At 37.6% G+C, this 20,261-nt stretch overlaps 1 protein-coding gene across 1 annotated transcript in view; it reads left to right on the top strand.

Annotated features, from left to right (window-relative positions):
- Positions 1-20,261, top strand: part of LOC122799938 (coagulation factor XIII B chain-like) — a 479,343-nt gene that overhangs the window by 295,352 nt on the left and 163,730 nt on the right. The window contains exon 5 of the mRNA XM_044069346.1: positions 527-709. Within this exon, the coding sequence (XP_043925281.1) occupies positions 527-709 (183 nt within the window). The remainder of the gene's footprint in view (positions 1-526; positions 710-20,261) is intronic.

Here is a 20,261-nt window from a genome sequence, read left to right as displayed (position 1 = left end):
ATTTAGTTTTGGTGACAAAAATAAGAGCTTTGGCTTTGTTGGCATTGAGAAAGCAGTTTTGCTACTGATCCAGTGGATTACGGAACAGAAATCAGCCTGCAGGTCTTTCTGGAGGTTGGGTACCAAGATGTTTGCAGTTCATGTAGAATATCCATCAGTGTTCGTTTGGCATGTCCAATCCGATGTACAACTCAGTAGACAGGTCATTCTTTCACTGTTTAGTCTTGTTATTCAGAGTTATAGAGATTTGCTGTTATATGTTTGAAAATTCAATATTTATAATTTAAAAAAAAGACAGAAGAGTCAGGTGCTGTTTAATGCAACAAATTATTGAAGAAACTGGCTTGACTGAAGACTGAGGAGAGCTGTCTTACTAGATAGGCTTAATGGTCATTTACTGGTAATACAAATTGCAAGTTGCATTTTCAAATGATAATACTTGAGAAAATTTATTAAAGTAAAGATAATATTGTAAAAAAAAAATAAAAATATATTAATTTTAATATATGTCATTTTATCATTTCAGCTAAAAATTTGGAATGTGGAGAACCACCACGTATTAATAATGGAGAGACTATAGAAACTGTACAGTCAACATATAAAAATGGATTAACTGTAACTTACCAATGTTCAAAGTACTACAAATTGCAAGGAAATCGATGGGTACAGTGTCGGAATGGGAGATGGACCACCATCCCAACTTGTGTAGGTAAGTCCATAGAATCCTCTCTATACTGTGTCCAAAAATATCTTACAAATTCTGGTTTTTGTGTTTTTCCACTTTCAAATTGAAGGTAGAAAAGAATTACATGTGATTTACTGCTATGAGGGCTAGTTTTCATCTTTGCTTGCCATACAAAATATGTAAATTTTCATATACTGGCCTTTGTGTCTAAGCAAAAGAGAAATAAAAGTGAAAACAGAAACTTTGTTTGGATTGGATTTTTTCCATGTTTGGTTAAGCAATGACACATTAGCTGGGAACATTTTTCCCAGTTGTGGCATAAGTCTTGCAAACATTAATTTCTCCTAGTTAATGGTATACAGAGAGGATAATTAAAATATAGACAGCCCAGGCTGCATAATTTATGAGAGGGCATGATGGGTAAAATAAGAATATGAAGGAAATGAACACATAAACAAACCAGGATGAAAGAAAACACTGCAGGCCACACTGGAGAGAAAAACTGAGAACAAGATCTGCATTGACTTTATCATAGACAGAATATCTTCACGTGAAGGTATGAAGTATGGTTTTAGGTAAAATGTAATTAAATTGGACGACCTTGACTGCAGTCATAGTGTGGTGTTCTCCTTGCTACCCTACAAGACAGAGATCTCAGAAAATTAGTAGCGTACTGAAAAAGTAATCTTAGATACCATATTCAATGGACATCAAGTAAGATATTTGCACACTACAGAAATGAAACTACTTGAGCATTCAGATGGACTCCAGTTTTCTTTTTTATGTCATTTTGATAACTTCAGCTTTGATATCTGGTGTTTCTTAAAAGTTGTCCCTGTAATACACATGAATCTGATTTTCAGCCAAGAGTACACAGACTATTTTCCTTCCATACACTGAATATGGTCTCCATATTGTGGTGGTGTTCTGCCCTGGCAAAGTCTTAACACTGTAATATCTGACTAACATAAAAAGTGCAACATTGCCTTATAATTAGTTGAAGGAAATCAGAAGTAGATAAGAATCAGTCTTCATTCATGTGTGTGACAGACTTTTGGTAAATTTACACGAATATTAAGTCCATTTAAGACATTAAATGGAAACTTTCAATCTATTATTTTAAATGGAATTTAAATTTTAAGGCTGGAGTCAAATATCTTTGAAGCTGTGGGTAAAGATATATATCAATATTTTCAAGGTCAGCTTCGGAAAATAGATACATCACTTTATTTGTGTTATAGGATATCTTGCAGTTAAGTGGCAGCAAAACATTTTTCCACTGTTTTCCACTCTATTGTGTAAGATGAAAGTGAGATTATTCTACTTGCATCTGCTCCGCACAAATCCTTCCACAACAATTGAATTCTGACTAGCCAGCTTCCATCTACTATTTAATCCTAACAAAACTAAATTAATGGTTTCTATACCCAAGAAATATACTGAACAAAATCCTCCTTTTACATCTACTCATCCAATAACATCAAAATAGAAAGTGCCTCATACAAAACTACTTGGTGTACTATTTGATGAAAAACTAAATTTGACCAACATTTATCTCAAGTTATTAAAAAATCACATATGAAACTAGAGTCCCTCTACAGGATTAAGTTATATCTTACCAAATATCAATAGCCAGAACTTATCTGCTTTCAAATCTACTGTATGCCTCTTCAATTCTTATTAACTTGAATAAAACATATAAATTAAAACTTGAATCATGCTACAACAAAATAAACAAATTTGCAACAAATACTCCACACAGATCTCACCACTGCATTGCACTAATTAAACTGGCTCTAATTACCCCATTATTTAACATTGTATTCAGCTAGTCACTACACATAAACATATCTGCATGCCAGAAAAATCCACGTACTCCAGTAACAAAACTGATGACTTTCTCTACTCCAGTTACATCTCTAAACTCTACTCTATTATATTCCTTATCCAGTGAAATTATCAGACAAACTACCAGTCTTCAAAACACAATTTAGACAGCACCTAAATAATGCCTGCCTGTGCTTTTGCTCCAAACCCAGCTAAGTTCCATCTAAATTTATTCACTAATGTACATTAAATTAAAAATTTTCTAAGTCTTCCATCTAAGCTGATTTTTTTGCCATATATTTCTCCCCCTCCCTTTCCACCATTCTCCTGTTTCTACCCCACTGTATACTCTTCACACAACACCTTCACTCCCACTTTCACACTACTCCTTAACATATTTCTTAGGCCTTACACTCTCACCTATGTCATAATTAATAAAACAAAAAACATCCGCAGTTTAAATAATTAGAACAAATTAGACATAATATAAAAACATTGGTTAAAATCGATACAAGGTATATGGCAACCATTTCATATTTAGAAAAATTTTAGACAGTTTGTAGAGAAATTAATGATGTTAATCTAATGCAAATGGGCATTGCAATATGAAGTGAGGGAAAACCAGGCTTATGGTATATTTAGAGAGAAGATCAGGGAAGAGAAATACACAGCAGTAAGGAAGAAAGTCAAAAAAGAAAGTAAGGAGGTGTAAGGAATGCAAAGGTACTTGTTCATATTTAAAGATATAGTGCATCCTGCTTTTGAGCTAGAAAGGAGCCAGATTTTAGCTAAGAAGTCTTTCAGAGTGGTTTTGAAATATGTCAGGAAGGGTATAGACCTGATGGATACAAGTAAGGAGTTCCAGGCCTTAGCAACCTTGCACGAGTACAGACAATGCCAAGCAGATTTGTTAGGTTTGTAGATAGATGGGTGTTTTTGGTCACTGTATTGCAATGACCGACAAGGAATATAGTTATGCAGAATGTTTTTTAGTGCTGGACAGGCAGTGGGATGCCGGATAATTTTATAGGTGGCATTAAGCTGTGTATATGCTAGTTGATGTGGCAGTTCTAACCAAGTAAGGCTTTTCAGTGCTATACAGAGATGGGTTCTAAAAGGGGTCTATGCTGCAAACTTAGCAATTTTGATATAGCCTTGTCAAGTTTTAATTTTTGTGAAGCCTGGGGTTTAGTAAGGATGGGGGTGCCATAAAGAAGAGTAGAGAGGAGATAAGTAGTGGCAAGTGTAGTTTTAGTTGCTTTGGTGAGAAAGTTTTTGCTCTGTAAAGTATCCCTAATTTTTGATGAGTTTTCTTATGCAGTTTTGTATATGGAGGTCAAATGTTAGATTATCATCCACTGTCATCCCTAATAGTTTGCTATGAGAAGTGACTTCAATGATTGTATTATCAAGATAGAGGACTTTAAATTTTGTTTTTTTTTCATGAGGGAGGGATTTAGGAAACAAAAAAGAGTAGTTTGGTCTTTTTGGGTTGAACATGAGTTGTAAGTTATGAAGCCATGTTTCAGTGGTGGTTAAAGCTTCCTGACTAATTTTTTGAAGGTGTACCATGTTGTCAGATGTGCAGATGAGATTGGAATCATCTCCATATTGCATTAGGGTGGCCTGTTGTGTGGAAGTATAGATGGTCTTGGTGAAAATGTTAAATAGAAGGGGACTAAGGATAAAAGCTTGGGGTACACCAATGGTGACAGGGAGGTAAGTGTAAATATCTACTTAATTAGTGCCTCTTTCTCTACTGTCTCTTTATCTTCCTACCTTTCACCTTTTCTCCACACTCAGTCTTTCCCTAACACTTTTTTCTTACTAATAGTTGATGTCCCTGACCTACTTTAACTGCTACAATTCATATCATATTTGCCTGTAATGTTTCTGCTTTATATAGCTGTTTTTGTACCTTGCCTTTAAACTATGTAAAAGCTATGTTGATATTACTTTAGATTTATGTGAACTATATCTACTATAACGGTGAATTGCATATACATTTTTTTGTTCTACCTCATCTTAATTCTACAAATAATACAAAATTATATTTAAACTTATGTGGAGTTTTTCTACCCGGGCCTCCGCTGAAAAAGTGGGATCATACCCAGTTGGACTTTCACAGTCAATAAAAACTAATAAATAAATAATAACTAAATAAATTGCTGCCTAATTAATAAAGAAAAAAACTGTTAATTATGGGATCTGTAGATCACATCATTGTTGATCACAGATCAGCCATCTGTAATATAAATATTTTCAGGATACACTTATAATGCAACATGTTTTTCAGGACATACGTATTGCATAATGACTTCACTGTTTGCAAAATAAATAATGATTTTTATATTTTTGCTTCATTGTGGACCTTATTTTGGATGAATCTCAATTAAGTAATTCATAATGTATAAACTGTATTTCCCTACTGAATAATACTGAGAATACTGACAATAAAAAAGACTGAAAATATAGGCGTTGATATTGAACATTGGTCTTCTCCTTTAAACTTGCTTTTTGGTGGGGAGGGTTGCCCCTTCTAACTCAGATATACAAACTCTGAGATTGCCATACCATTGAGAAAATGGAATATTCCAAATTAGTATATGTAAGTCTGGATTTCTGGACATTTAGTCTCCGCATGTCGGAACACAAAATGCAGGTCCCAACATTTCATATGGTTATCGTAAATTACAAGTTTTGCATTTTGCACAGCAGCCTAGATTTAGCAGCAACACCTTTGCAAATATTAGTATGATCCAACTTACTCTTAATAGGGGTAATATATAATTATTGACCCTGGGATGGGTGAGGCCAATCAAACACCAAATTGGATAGGTCAATTCAAGCTCCAAAAGGGAATTTAGATAGGCTTAAAATGGTCTACAAGGGCAACTAACCTAGTACTTACCTATGAACTTCTATATTCATTTCTTCAGTGTTTAAGATGTTGTGTATATACAAATATAGAGTTCATCAATAGTTACATCCTTGTTACTAGCTTTGAAGGCTAGGAATTCAAAGGGCTACAAACCACGTAAAGTATCAACACAAATATCTATCAGTATCTAGTCACAGGAATAGCTGAATATCCTTGGTTATACTACTGTATTTATAGATTAGCTATTATTGTTCAGAGCATTGGCCATAATCTGTGCTGATACAGTTGATATCTGTATTGAACTATCCTATATCACATGTCTCATATCACTTTTGAAATTATGAAAAGATAATGGAAACAAAAACTTTAACTTGTCATGTTGTTCAATACCTACTTTAAAATACATTTTGTGAACAAAATTATTTCTTAACAGATACTCACACACACACACACACACACACACACACACACACACACACACACACACACACACACACACACACACACACACACACACACACACACGCACAACCAGGCACACACACACACACACACACACACACACACACACACACACACACACACACACACACACACACATGCATACAATCACGCACACACACACACACACACACACACACGCACACACACACACACACACACATGCACACACACACACACACACACACACACACACACACACACACACACAACCAGGCACACACACACACACACACACACACACACACACACACACACACACACACACACACACACACGCACACATGCACACACAGGCACACACACACGCACACGCACACACACACACACACACACACACACAAACATATATGTGTGTTGTCACTAACAAACTGTGCAAATGCTAGTATTTTCTTGTATAATACATATATGCGTAGATAAATAGATGCATAATTTTTTAAAATTCTTCATCAGAACTGGAATCCCTTACTGATATGTGTTGTCTTCTATATGGCCATTCAATAACCACTTAAATATTTCAGCAAAGGTGGAGTTCTGAATGAAGCTTGGTAGGTGATTTTAAGGTTTAACTAAACTATTAGAAAAATATATTTAAACCTTTCTTGGTAATGTACCCTATCTGCAAATTCAAATCTCCAATCAGATTGTAGTTGCTTAAATGAAACAGAATACTAAGGCATAACCTAAGGATTTTAACATTTAATGATTGGTAAACCCAATTAAGGTCACTTCCTTCTATGTTTTCAGTACCTCAGATATTACAAGGGCAGAAGTTTTAATCTTGAAGGATAAGTTCATGCAGAAAAAACCCTGGAGTCTTTCTGTAAAATTTCTAAGAAGGGTTTTTTTTCCAGTCTTCTAATAAGAGAGCTGGAAGAGGATTGCAAGAGAAGCACTGCATCCAAGATGAAGCTTTATACAATCAATGCAGGCAGGTAAACTATTTCTAGATTTCTTGTTCTAAGCAGAAGTAATAGTTCAGACCCTATTAACTTAATTGTTTACTTACCTGTAAAGCAATTTCAGCTGTATGCTTTTCAAAAATGCATCTCCTTTCTGTTAAAATCATCAAATCAGGATATGTTTCAGTGATGCTCAAAAAAAAAATCAATAACCTATTTCAAACTTAAATTCAAGATTGTATTTCCCATTATTTAACCATACATGTTGTAATACTGAATTATTTTCTTTAGCCCAGTTTTTGTTGAATGCAGAGACTTAGTATTAGAAAGGTCATTTTCATTAACAGCAAGACTAAATCTATCAGATGTTTAGACTGCTCTGTATCTAAAACTTTCTGTATCTGAAACTTTCTTAAGTTACAAAACCCCTTCCTTTACCCATAGTGCTGTGCCTGAGAACATTACTCTCTAGATCTCATTTCCCATGCTGCAGCACATTTTCTGACAAAATGGACTCCGGTCACATTATTATTGATAAAATAAAACATGTCCAGAATTGGTTAACAAGCTGATTTTTCTTCATTAAAAGACCCTTTACAGGATCTGATGATCTTTTTTGAGGTCATTTGCCTTTTGGATCATAATTTATATTGTTATTGTCTCTTCCCTACCTCTCCAGAGCCCTTTAGATATTTTGCTCACTTCTTAAGTTTCCAGTGCTTTTTTTACCATTATGGATTGTTGTCTTTGCATTAAAAAATCTTTATTTATTGTTGCTATCCTATGTTATCAAGCTGTTGTTGATAAGTTGTTGGTTTCCCATTTGTGCTATTGATGGTGGACCATTATTTTGTAAAGCACAAGTGTGAAACTGATTGTCTTTTTTTTCTTGCCCTAGTCAGTAACATACAGTTAAAAAGTATAATATTTGCCAAGCTTTTAACCTAAATCTATATGGAATGGGAACAACAGTTTTATGATTAAAAAATTACTCTCAGATGGGGCTGGTAATTTCTTGGGGACTGAGGGATGCTTTGAAACCAAGACCATGTACCTTGCCCTCACAGCTGCTGTTATCACAGTCATCTCTTATTTATCTACGACTCACAATAAGTTAAAGCATAGGTCTAGAAAATGGAGACTCTTTTCTGCAGGTCATCATGCTGAAAAACCTAGATCTGTTAAGGTGGTTTATTCAGTTAATTTAAATTGTGTGATTCCTGTGCTTCCTGTTAAATTGGAGAAATCATCTAGTGTAACATCTTTAGCCTAATAAGGAGATGTAGCAAGAGTATGACCACTAGACCAGCTTCTATAAGGTTCTGTTCACTGACGTAATCAAATGTAGGGTATGATAAGTTTTTTGATCAACAAAACATGATTGTGGCCACATCTCATTCTGTTTCCAGTTTAGTAAAGGCATTTCCTACTGTTCTTTTTCTGTGATACCTTCAGGTATTCCTCACTGGCACATGAGATATCAGTTATGGTACTGAGAAGGCTGGTACAAATCTGTATGATGCCACCATCAACATCCAAAGGCTTGTTGGCATTGATTGTGATCTTAGTCTTGGATCCACAGTTTTTGGCAATTACAACTCAGCTATGTTAAATCCACTTGCACTGATGAGTTTGTTTTGGTGCCAACAGTGGTGGCTGACCTGTTGTGGCAAAATTTGACATTGACAGTATTAGAATCAGTGTTGCACTTTGTAAGGTCAGATTTTTAGTTGATCGCATCAGATTCCTCAGTGTCAAGCATGATACTGGTTGTGATTTGAATGCTGGTAATGTAGGCAACTCCAAATTTGTCACCATCAGTATCAGTCTTTGTTCAGAAAACTGGATCTCATGCAGGCGATAGCTATTTGTTTGGTTGAACTCATTGCTGTCTCACTTCTCCTATAGTAAGAGAGACAGTTCCAAGGCCTCAGGCAGTGCCTCTCCATGGATTTTCACCATAGCCATGCTTCTTTTTCCTCCCCAGGCCAGTCACCAGTGAGAACAGGCAGAAAGCACAATTGCAAGAGGAAGCACATGGACTCATGAACTGAAGTTCCCATGCATGATGTCAAAGATGAGGAAGATGCAGATTCCACTCCATCTTTCTCTGATTAGGTTCATAGGTTCATAGGTTGGTACTAGGCTATCAGCCCTAGGGCCTATACAAGCCTAGCCATAACAATTCCCTGGCTATTTCTTCCCTCACTATTTACTTCCCTGGACCCCTGTCTAGCAGGGCGACTGATGTGATCCCCGGGGTGAATTTCCTTTCTCCCATCCAATCATCAAGGTTCCTTTTGAAGAGGAACAAAGAGGCACTCTGCTTGACATGTATGGGCAATCTATTCCAGAGTCTGGAGAGTCTCTGGGTCAGGAACCTATCCCCTCCAGCATGTTTTGTTTATTGTGATGACAAGGTTTAGATCCCTGGAGCATGTGGCTCTGAGGGATTGGGATTTCTTTAAGTGTAGCATGTCCAACAGCTCTGGGTTTGACATGGTCTTGTATATTAAGCAAAGATCGCCTCTGAGTAGATGATATGCAACAGAGTATAGCTGGAGTTTTTAAGGCGGTCAGCATAGGGCATCTGCTTTAGGCCTGTGATTCTTTTAGTGAGGTATTTATGTGCCCTTTCCAGTTGTTGCAGATGTCTTGAGAGGTACATACCAAACGGGGCGTTGAATTCTATAATGGGTCTAATGATGGATGAGTACAGTGGGACAATGACCTCCTTTTTTCTGGATGAAAAGCCCTTAGTGATGAGGTGTGCCACATAGAAGGATTTCCTGACTGTTGTGGCGATGTGGTTATCGAAGGTGAGACCACTGTCCACCTGTGTCCCTAAGTCTCTTATCACACTTTCGGTGTTTAGTGTACTGCCACCTATATGGTAATTCATGGATACATGTTTTTTCCCAAAAGGGATAACTATACATTTCTTGGCATTGAGCTTGAGCCCATGGCTCTGGCACCAAGCATCTGTTTCTGTAAGGCCCTTTTGTAGAGTATCCACATCATTTGGGGATTCAATAATGGCTCCCAGTTTGCAGTCATCTGTGAACTTTGTTATCTAGAGTCCCTTAGTGTTGGCCTGTACTTCAGAGAAGTAGATGCCAAACAAGAGCGGTCCCAGGACTGAACCCTGAGGTATTCCACTTGTCACTTGTCTGGAGATGGATTTGGAGTTGGCTACTTTTACAGTGTGGGTTCTATCAGTAAGCCAGTTAGCAACCCATTGGGTGATGTAGGGATTAATGCCCAGCTTAGTAAGTTTATCTATGATTCCAGAGTGGGGGATGGTGTCAAAGGCCTTGGCAAGGTCTAGATAGACTGTGTGGACCACCTTACCCTTGTCCATGGCTCTGGAGACTGATTTGAAGAAGTCAATCAGGTTCGGGAGACAAGATCGGCCCTTCACGAACCCAAACTGAGTGGGGTCCAGTGTTTGAAGGTTGCCAATGTCTTTGTTTATAAGTTCCATGATAATACGCTCCATGGCCTTGTAGATAAGGCTTGTCAGAGTGATGGGATGGTAGTTTCCGGGATCCAAGGTGGATCCCCCTTGTGGAGTGGGATAACTGTAGGTTTGCGCCACTCAGTGGGCATGAAACCTGAGGTGAGGCTCTGATTAAACATGACAGTTAGGTGAGGTGCCAGTTTATATTTTAGTTCATGTAGTACACAGTCCGGGATGTCTTCTGGTCCCATGGATGTTGTATTCTTAGCGTTGGAGACTGCATTTTCTACCTGTGTGGTCATTATTACCAGAATTTGGCAATCTTCCGGTATTGAGATGGGCCATTTAGGGGGTGAGAGGGGGGTGAAGTTGGCACTGAATCGATCTGCCAGGATATTGGCAATATCCTTGGGATCAGTATACTTAATGCCATTCTGTTTTAGCTTAGAGCAGATCTGAGCATTGCCATTTAGATTCTTGACATAGTTATAGAATGCCTTGTGGTTGTCTTTGGAATCTTTGGCAATTTTATTTTCGTAACTAGCTTTGGAGGATTTTATGAGGGATCTCAGTTTCTTACTGAGGCTGGTAAGGAAGTTTTTTGCATCCTGGGATTTTCTTCTTTTCTGCAACAGTTTCTTTCTTTTGTTGTAAAGTTTGTTTATGGCAGGGGACCACCAGATTGGCTTCTTTTTTTTGGATGTGAGCATCTTGGTTCTATTTGGGATGGCACGATTTATGCATGAGTGGATGTGCTCGTACAGTGCCTTAGTGTAGGATTCAGCAGTTGAACTTTCAGCTCCCGTCTGCATGGGTGTCATGAAGTTTGTCACTTCTGACTTGAGTAGCATGAAGTTGGCTTTGGAGAAGTTTTTTATGGAGGTTTCCTTACTGGGGGGTGGGGGTGTGATGTGGATGTTAAGGGTGATTAGCTTATGGTCAGACTTGACTAACGAGGGGGTGGCCATAGGTGTGGAGCATCGATTTCCCATGTTGGTAATGACCAGGTCTAGGATATTGGAGCCCCTGGTGGGACTATGGATTAGTTGATCCAGGGCATTGGAATTTATGAATTCCAAGAACCGTTGGGCAAAGGTATTGGTACATGAGTAGTTTTCCCAGTTAATGGCAGGGTAGTTAAAATCACCCAGTATTAGGGTGTTTGGTTCTATCTTAATATTTTCCAGTATGTTTAGAAAGGTGTAGTGAGAATCTTGGGATATGGTGGGGGATCTGTAGCAAGCTACAATTTGGATTGCAGTCTTACCTAGTGTTAGTTGCACCTGGAGAATTTCAGATGCATTGTGTTGGGCAACTAGCCTGGTGGTGTGAATATCCTTGGTGAATATTGACACATCTCCACCTTTAGTGTTTTGGTCCTGCTTTGGTGGCCGAAAAGTGTGGTAAGAGTTGTAGCCTGGTATTGCAGGGGTGCTCTCTGGAGTCTTGAACCAGGTCTCAGTTACTGCACAGATATCGATGTTCTCCATTTTTAGGAGTGCCTCGAGAGAGTGCATTTTGAAGTTTAGACTTCTAGCATTGAGTAGCATTACCTTCAGATTTTGCATGCTTGTACCTGTTATGGTGGTGGTTTTGTCCTTTGAACTTTGCCTAAAGAAGGCACTATATGGGGTATCAAGAGCCTTAGCCAGTAACCTGAATCCCAGGGGTGACAGGTGCAGACCATCTCTGGCAAAGCATCATGGTCTGTCAATCATGTCATCCCAGGCAGACAGATACTGGATCCCCTTTGAATGACACCAGAAGCTTAGCCAATTGTTGAAGTCAATCATTTTGTCCTTATATTGTGGTATCATTCTGGGCGAGGGCAGGATGCTACTCAGGGCTAGGGTCATACCTGCCTGGGCCACATGATCTGAGAGCTCTTCCATGTCTCTTTTCATGTAGTTCAGGGAGGTACGTCTCAAGTCATTCACTCCAACATGGACAATGACAGAGTCATATTTGTACTTGTTGTGGAGTGACTTGAGTGCATGCATTATGTGGCAGATCCTGGCACCCGACAGGCAACTGACTGTAATTTTCTCCTTGTTCAACCTGGTGAGAGGGACATCAGTGTGCCGGACTATAGAGTCACCTATGACTAAAGTGTTAGGTACATTGTCTTGCCTTAGGGGCTGTTGCTGGGTGGCACACAGGTGTTGTGAACTATGTGACACTTTGGTTGTGATTGGTGTTTGTTTGCGTTTCAGCTTCAGATGTTCTTGTTGCTTGGGCAGGTTACAGTTATGGGCCTCTGCATATGTGGATTTAGTGTTGCTATATGTGGGTGTTGGCGGTGTGGGTTTAGAAGGGCTATGTGTTGCTTGAGGTGTAGTGTGGGTGTTAACCTTCTCCTCTTGACTGTCTAGCACAATCTTGGGTGGAGAAAGCTTTTTTTTTTTTTTTGTAAAGTACAGGAGCTGTTTTCCCTTACCTTAGCAAGGTACTTTGCAATTATAGGCTGTTTAGTGCCTACTATTAATGTCTCCTTATTAACAAGGAGAGTTGAGTGCTTGTATCAGTACTTCATAGCTGGGTAAATTTTAAAGATAACAAAGCAAAGCAAAGGGGAGGATGGCTTTCTGATCCTGTGTCCCCCACAGAAGACATTGCAAGAAATCTTTTAGACTACCATCCTCCTCCTTCTTCTTATGTAGTAACTCTGATGGTGGAAATATTCCTATTGTCAACTATTATGGCTTGTGACTGCCTTGATACTCTGAAGAGTACCAAGAAAGCTAGAGAGTTTCCTTATGACTCCTAAGGATTGGAATGTTTGGTCATAGAACCCAAAGCCTGATTCAGTTGTTGCAGCTGCAGCCCATAAAAAGCCTATATTTCCACAGAGCTCAGCATTCCTTTCTCTGATAACAATTTTCATGCTGTAGAGGGATTAGGAAATTGTGTTTCTGTTTCCTCTATATTCTCTCTAAGAGCCACAAACTGCATATTGCACGTGTCACATTTCCAGTGACAGCTTTATGAATATAGCTGTCGTTGGACCATTTGCTAAACAGACTCTTAAAACAGAAGTTGCTATACAATTAGCAACTGTCTCATCAATATTGAACCTCATAATGAAACTAGTATAAAACCCTGCTGAAAGTTTGGCCCAAGATGTACTTGGCAGCATAGCTACACCATTTCACCAGGCTCCAGTTAGCAGACTCTGTCAACAGTAATAACTGATCTTTATGAATTTACCCTTTAGGGAGTAACTATTTTCAATGCTTATGTCAAAATCCGACTAAAAAATAAGAAGAAAGAGGAATATGGAACCCTGGCATCATCATCATCATCATCATCCTAGATGCATCAGCACTGGAGTGAGGAGTTTTTACAGCTGGTAGGTGGTTCAGGTTGTCTACGTTGTCCAGATATCATCAAAGCATTCCCAGCATATCAATAGTACTCCCGATCCTCCATGCTTTCCTGGATTTCCTTACAGTGGGAATTCTCAAAATGCAAACAAAGAACATGGCAATTGCATAAGCCATCAACAAGAATATGGGGACAAAATCCTACCCCTTACACCTAAAAGCCATGAGATGATAGGGAATGGGCTATGTCAAGCAAGCCTTTTTTGTCTGCAATTCACATTTACTAGTCTTTGGCAGACAAGGCGGAGTTTCCAAAAATGCGAGAAATCTTGCTGCAATTAGTTTTGATCTCTTACTAGCACTAAGTGCAGGGAATTCTTCATTCCACTACCAGGAAGAGTTCTTAGAAACATTTTAGGCCACAAGTGGGCATCAGTCCTTCTCTTTGCTTTCCCTGTTTTTCTTTGATGATGAAGAAACTTGTACAGAAGGTGAATTTCTCAAAGCCAAGGTCATTCTCATAGCTCCCCATATTGCCCAGCAGATATAGCTCCCCCATCTTCCAAATTATCTGTTGGAAAAGCACCTGTTCTTCAGACAAGTCAAAAACATTCTACCCTATACATTGAGCAGTTCTTCCTATTTACTCCACGTGGCTTACTGCTTGGCTTTTCCACGAGTAGTGGCTGATCATAAATCTTTTCAGGTGGCTTGCACAGTATGCTGTCCCCTTCCCAATGGGTTCACATGAAGAAGACTGATGGAGAAATATACATACTTCTCACTTTGGACTATGGCGAAAGGTCTGGATCCATTTTCCTTTTTCTGATTCTATCTATGCAGATGTGATATTCTGGCAAGTACTTCTGATACTGGTCTGAGTTACAATTCAAATAAAGCTTGTTTGACTGCCATTTCCAACATTCAACAAGGACAAGATGGTACTTTACTAACCTTCTTGAATGTACCAAAAAAGATTTTAAAGAGGACTTTCTTATTGATGCATCCACAATGAGACCCAGTACCTCCTTGGAGACGGTACATTATTTTCAAAAAGTTAAATTAATCTCCCTTTAATGCAGCTGCAGAATTAAATGTCTTTCTTGTAAAATTATTTTCTTGGGAGCTATTACTTCAGTCAGAAGAATTTCAGTCTTTGTAGTCTTTCTGTTGAGTATCTTTATTTGGTCTTTCACAATGATATATTGATTTTCAGAGCATCATCCAGCTATTTTTTGATAACCCGTCTTATCCTTTCTAAAGTCACAAGGGTGCCAGAGCCTGTCTCTGTAGCCATTGAGGACAAAACAATGAAACCTGTTCTGGACAATACTTTTTCACAAAATGTGCAGTCTCACTCACTCATATACTGCATACACACCTATTGGTAAAGTGCATGTCTTTGGGATGAGGGAGGAAACTGGAGCACCTAGATAAAACCTGCATGGGCACAGGGATGACATGCAGACTCCACAGAGAGTTCACCTCATCCAAGAATCAAACCAGATGATATCTTGTGATGGAGCAAGCCTTATTTTATGATTAAAGTTAGTGATGAATTAAACTTAAACCAGTATGTTCATTTGCTGGTCTCCTTTCTGGCCTAGTGTAAATATGGGGAGTACTTGCTACACTGCATGGATATCCAGTGCCAGCAAATCACCTAGCTTTTTGCTTCTTTTCAGATCCTTGGCACAAAAAGTGTCTGAAATGACCTTTCCAGAGGTTGTGCATTTGCAATCATTTTTGTTATGTTAATAATATTAAGCCTTTGGATATGTTTACTAACAATCACTATCACAGAGCTGTATCTACACTAACAGCCTTCTTCATAAATGTAGCTATTCATGATATTTGTACATGGTCTGTCTCATCTTTGCTAAACAGTCTTTATTAAATACCTTTGCAAGTGTTATAGCTTGAATTGGATCTCTAGACCAATATCAGCTCTAGGGGATAACATTACTAATAGTTCTCTGAGGTGTCCACAATTAGAAGAGTTTGAACCAATATCCTACGATGTACACAAGTACCCCCATCAGATATGATAGTTATGCACTTATAATATCTCTTTTGGTGTGGCTATATCCTTAGTAATAGTGCCACTCATCTTATTTTACCTTAGCAGAGGTGCTTTTTGTGTCACATGTACATCGGATCTGGACAGGAAGAGCAGTGTAGTATATTACAGGACTAGGAAAGTATAAAGTAGCCAGGGAAGGTTTCAGTTGCAGAGCAGTCCTTATTTCAGTGAGTTACAGAAAATGGACCCACCCCTACATATCTATCATTATGCAAATGCATAAGTTCAATTTATTTTATTGAATTAGAGAATTAAAAAAAGATTGTGAGTTTGGTGAGTTATACAAATTATTATCATAAGATAGTATCATGTGTGACATTAGAAATGATTGGATGAGAAGCATCTTGTTCCAAGAAAAATATGTAAAGTTAAAGTGATAACTAAGTAGAGGGAGAATGAAGTTACTTTGTCACAGCTGTAAGAACTCATAGAGGTGTTAGAATTGTGTAAACATTCCTATAAGTTAGACAAGTAGAAAATTAATAAGATTTACTAAAAGTGAGTCACAGAAGTCATGAAAAACATAATAGATTTTAATACAAAATAGCAATTGATGAATTTAACCTTATGTTTAAAAGAAATATGGTTACAGCAATAATGCAGCGCAATGGCTTCCACTTGGAAAATTAATTGATCGGGTATGAAGAGTTCCCGGTACAAAACTTTCCTAAACTACTATCCTCTCCCCTTTTAGCAATAGTGGTATGCATGATGGTTTTACTATGAATGTCTCTTTTGTCATGCTGTAAAGCTGTTGCATTTGAGAAAGAACTTCAGGCCATAGGGGCAGGTATTTATAAAATTCTAAGGTCACTGAGTCTTACAACAATTCATGCCTTGCAGTACCCTCCCTCAGGCCTCACCTCCTTTCTCTAAGAGGGCCTTACTAGTCAATCCTGGACTAAATTTGTGTACATCCATTCAGATATCTCATTTATAGTTTAAACAATCAGAGAATTCAAGGTAACTGAACCTTGAACCATTTACATCTTGTCAATGCCCACTCTTAGACTAAACCTCTGCTCTCTAGAGATGCTCCTTCTCATACTCAGTCAATAAAGTTCTGGCCAGTTAAGGCTGGTGTCTATTTGTGCATTCCCATCCAATGATCCAGGTTCCACTTGAAGGATGCTAAAGTATCACACTGCTTACTTTACAGGGAAAATCTATTCAAGAGGTGTGGAATGTGCTCTGTAATTAACCTATCTCCCCACTATGTCTTATTTATCTGTTGGTAAATATTTAGATAACTGATTCTGTTATTTTTATGAGTATTTGACTTGCGTAGATACATGAAATCCAAGACCACCGGGTCCCTATTAAAATGGAAAAGAAAACACAGCTCTCCTCCCTGGAATCTATAAGATACTGAGTACAAGGACAGTGCTTCTAACCTTTTCTGTAGCTTAGGGTTTTTAAAAAAGTGATATTCTTAGTTGGAATCTTCTGGAGTCTTTTTAGTTGCTTTATATGTCCAGTGAGGCACATCCCAAACTGTGCATTGTATTCAGTAATTGGCCTAATCAATGCTGAATATAAAAGAAAAATAACCTCTTAGGAGCTGTATGATATTTCTTTGGCAATTAACACAGCTAAGTAGAATGACTTTCTGAATAAAGTTCTTAGATTAGTGTTCAAAGGAGAGAGGATTATCAACTTCCAAGATGGCTATGCACTGATCAACAGCTTAATTTCATTATGCCCAGTGTGAAAAAGGAAACTGAGATATAAGGGCTAGTAATTTTGCCAGTTTTAGTAAGTATACTGCCTGCATGCCAGCAAAGAAGAACATTAGAGAGCCTGAAAGAAAATCAAATAGAAAAAGTGAAGAAAAAATACTCACTGGGAAAAATCCTGCATCTGTTCAGGAAAAAGCAGTTCAAGCTCCAGCTTTGGTATAATAAATGGCTTCCAGTAATTTAGAGGAAAAAATAAACCAAATATACTCGGAGGAGATTCAAATAAATGAAATAGTGAAGGGATATATCAACTCAAATAACAGAAAGCAGAAAAAATAAAAGAAGCTTTAAGCAGCTCTTCAGATGAACTGATAAAACTGCAAAAAGCAGAGGTCAAAATGAAAAAAAGCTGGCTAAGTATGATACTTTTCAAGAAGAGCTGTTGCAAAAAATGATAGAGTTAGAAAACAGAGCATGCAGAGAAAACTTTGGATTTTCTGCTGTACCAGAGAAACTGGAACAGACTGTATTAATTTTATGAAAGCACATATAAGCATCTGGACTGGTATTCCACAGGAGAATTTATTAACTGAAAGGGCACATAAAGTATATGCTACAAACATGGCCATGAGAAAGCAGCCAAGACCTGTATTAGTAAAGATGTAATCATACCAGCAGAAAAAGGTGATCCTGACCAAACTGTGGCAGAACAGCAAAGTATTAAAAATTGGAGACAATAGAGTGTTTGTGGAAAATGATTATTCAATGTGCACCAGGCAAAAGAGAAGAAAATGTATTCCAAAAATCAGGAAATGTTGAGAGGTAAGTGTGAAATTCAAGCTACTGTATCCAGTTGTCTTCAAAATATTTTTTTCTGGAGGATCATACACATTTTTGATGCAGAACAGGCTAAGGAAGAAATACACAGGTTTGTCCAGCAAAATGTGGGCTATCAAACAGACGGAGACTCTGCTTCTCATCCTTCTGACAATAAAGCTCAAAGAGAGATTGGCTAGTGAAAGCTTTTCCAGTGTTCCAAAGGAAAATGCTTGAAGGACAGAAAAAGCATAGACATTGACTAGAAGAATCATGAGTACCTTGGACTTGAACTATAGTCTGGTATTGGGAGATGGAGATAAAGGAAGATGACCAACAACATGGAAATTAGTGAATATATGAGAGACTTTAAAGCATTTGTGAAATATGACTTTGCATGAAAAAGTGTCATAGAAAGATTTGACTTTTGTTGACTTTCTTAAACATGTGGGTAGACTGAAAAGCATATACCCCATTTCATATAATTAATATTTAGAAAGAAGGACAGTAAAAGGAAACAAAAGTAACTAAGTAAAAGAAGTTTTGTTCTTAACAGTATTTGTATAACATATTTCATGATATAAACTGTATGTTATATAGTAAAGCTGATTCAAGTACCATATAGTCAGAGATATCTAAAATGAGGGGGTGAATGTGAGTATTTTCAGTGATTCTTGCATGTCATAAAGATAATAAAGTAAACAAGTACTTTTTTAGTTTTAAGAAATGTGGGTATTGCAATGTAAAAAGAGAAGATAGGCTGGATAAAAGCAAGTTAATATGCTGAAATCTTTGGCTGCTGGGGTGAGGGATGGGATGTAAAAGTGCATTGATTATAATATATGTAGACTTGAGATGATTTCTCTTACTTTTGCATAGGTGAATATTTGGATTAATGCCATTGGCTTAATCTAAAATGTGTTTTTTTTTATTAAAAGCAAGTGGTCCTGAAAAATAATAAACATGGTGAATGTCATGGGTAGGGCTAAGTCTTGTGCTTATGCAATGATATTAGCTTATTTTTTTCCTTTAACACATAAACGTTCAGTGTGAATTTGGAAGTCTTTAGCTGAGGGCAGATGTATATTCTGTTCTTATGTTTCAATGGAAACAAGCTGACTACAGGTTCAGACAGTCTTGAGAGTTCTGACCATTGTATGCTGAAGATACTGCAAAATTAAAAGATACAAGAGCAAGCAGTTTAGTGAAAAGTCAAGTTTGAAATTACTGGAAGTGAATAATAGAGCCTTCCTAGCAGCCTAAATACTTCAATGAATTTACTAGAACACTGCATAATTTACATTTATTTAAAGATAGCCAATCCTTCTTTTCTTAAGTCTAAAAGTTAAAGTTTTATGAAAGCATACAAGCTGTTTTCACATCTGGGAGGGAAATAGAGGTAAGAAAATAACAGACAGCAATCAGTGGAAGTAGAAGCACAGGCTGTAACATGCACTTTCACATAGGTAACCTTAATTTTAGGTTAGGTAATGCCTGTTGGTGCAGCTGCCAATATGGGACCATTGTTCCTATCAGGATGGTTAAACTTCATTACTTGAAGATACACATAGTTTTGTGTGTTTATTTTAAGTTAATATGTTACAGGGGTGTTCTGAGGGTGTGTTTGATTTTTGGTTTGAGGGTTTTTATTAAGACAAAAAGACTTGAAAAATGTGTCATAGATTCAAAGTAGAAAGGGTTGTTGCCAGACTTAGGGAGTCTATAACAAGAAAAATAACCAGAGATTCTGTAGGATTATTAGAAATGTTTCAGAAATGTTATGAACATTTGTTTGTAGAAACCTAGAAAGAGCACAAAGAGAAATGTATATAGAATGCTTAATTATGTTAAGGGTAGAAGTAGATGAGGCTCAACAACTAATAGTTAAGAAAGGAAGAGATGAAATAAAATGCTGACATATAATTAATCAGCAGGAGTCTCCAGGAACAGATAGTATTCCTGTGGAAGTTCAGGAGCTAGAAGGGAAGAAACTGATAAAGATGTGGAAGGTTTTAACAGTCCTTTAAAAGGAAGGGAAGCACCAATATCCTGGAAGAAAGGTGTGGTGGCTATAATAGCTAACGATGGGAAAGACCTATCATAC

Source organism: Protopterus annectens, chromosome 4.part0 (assembly GCF_019279795.1).
Source record: "Protopterus annectens isolate FY-2018-M chromosome 4.part0, PAN1.0, whole genome shotgun sequence".
Taxonomy (NCBI): Eukaryota; Metazoa; Chordata; order Ceratodontiformes; family Protopteridae; genus Protopterus; species Protopterus annectens.
Note: the sequence above shows the minus strand (reverse complement) of the source record. Positions and strands in the feature narration are given on the sequence as shown.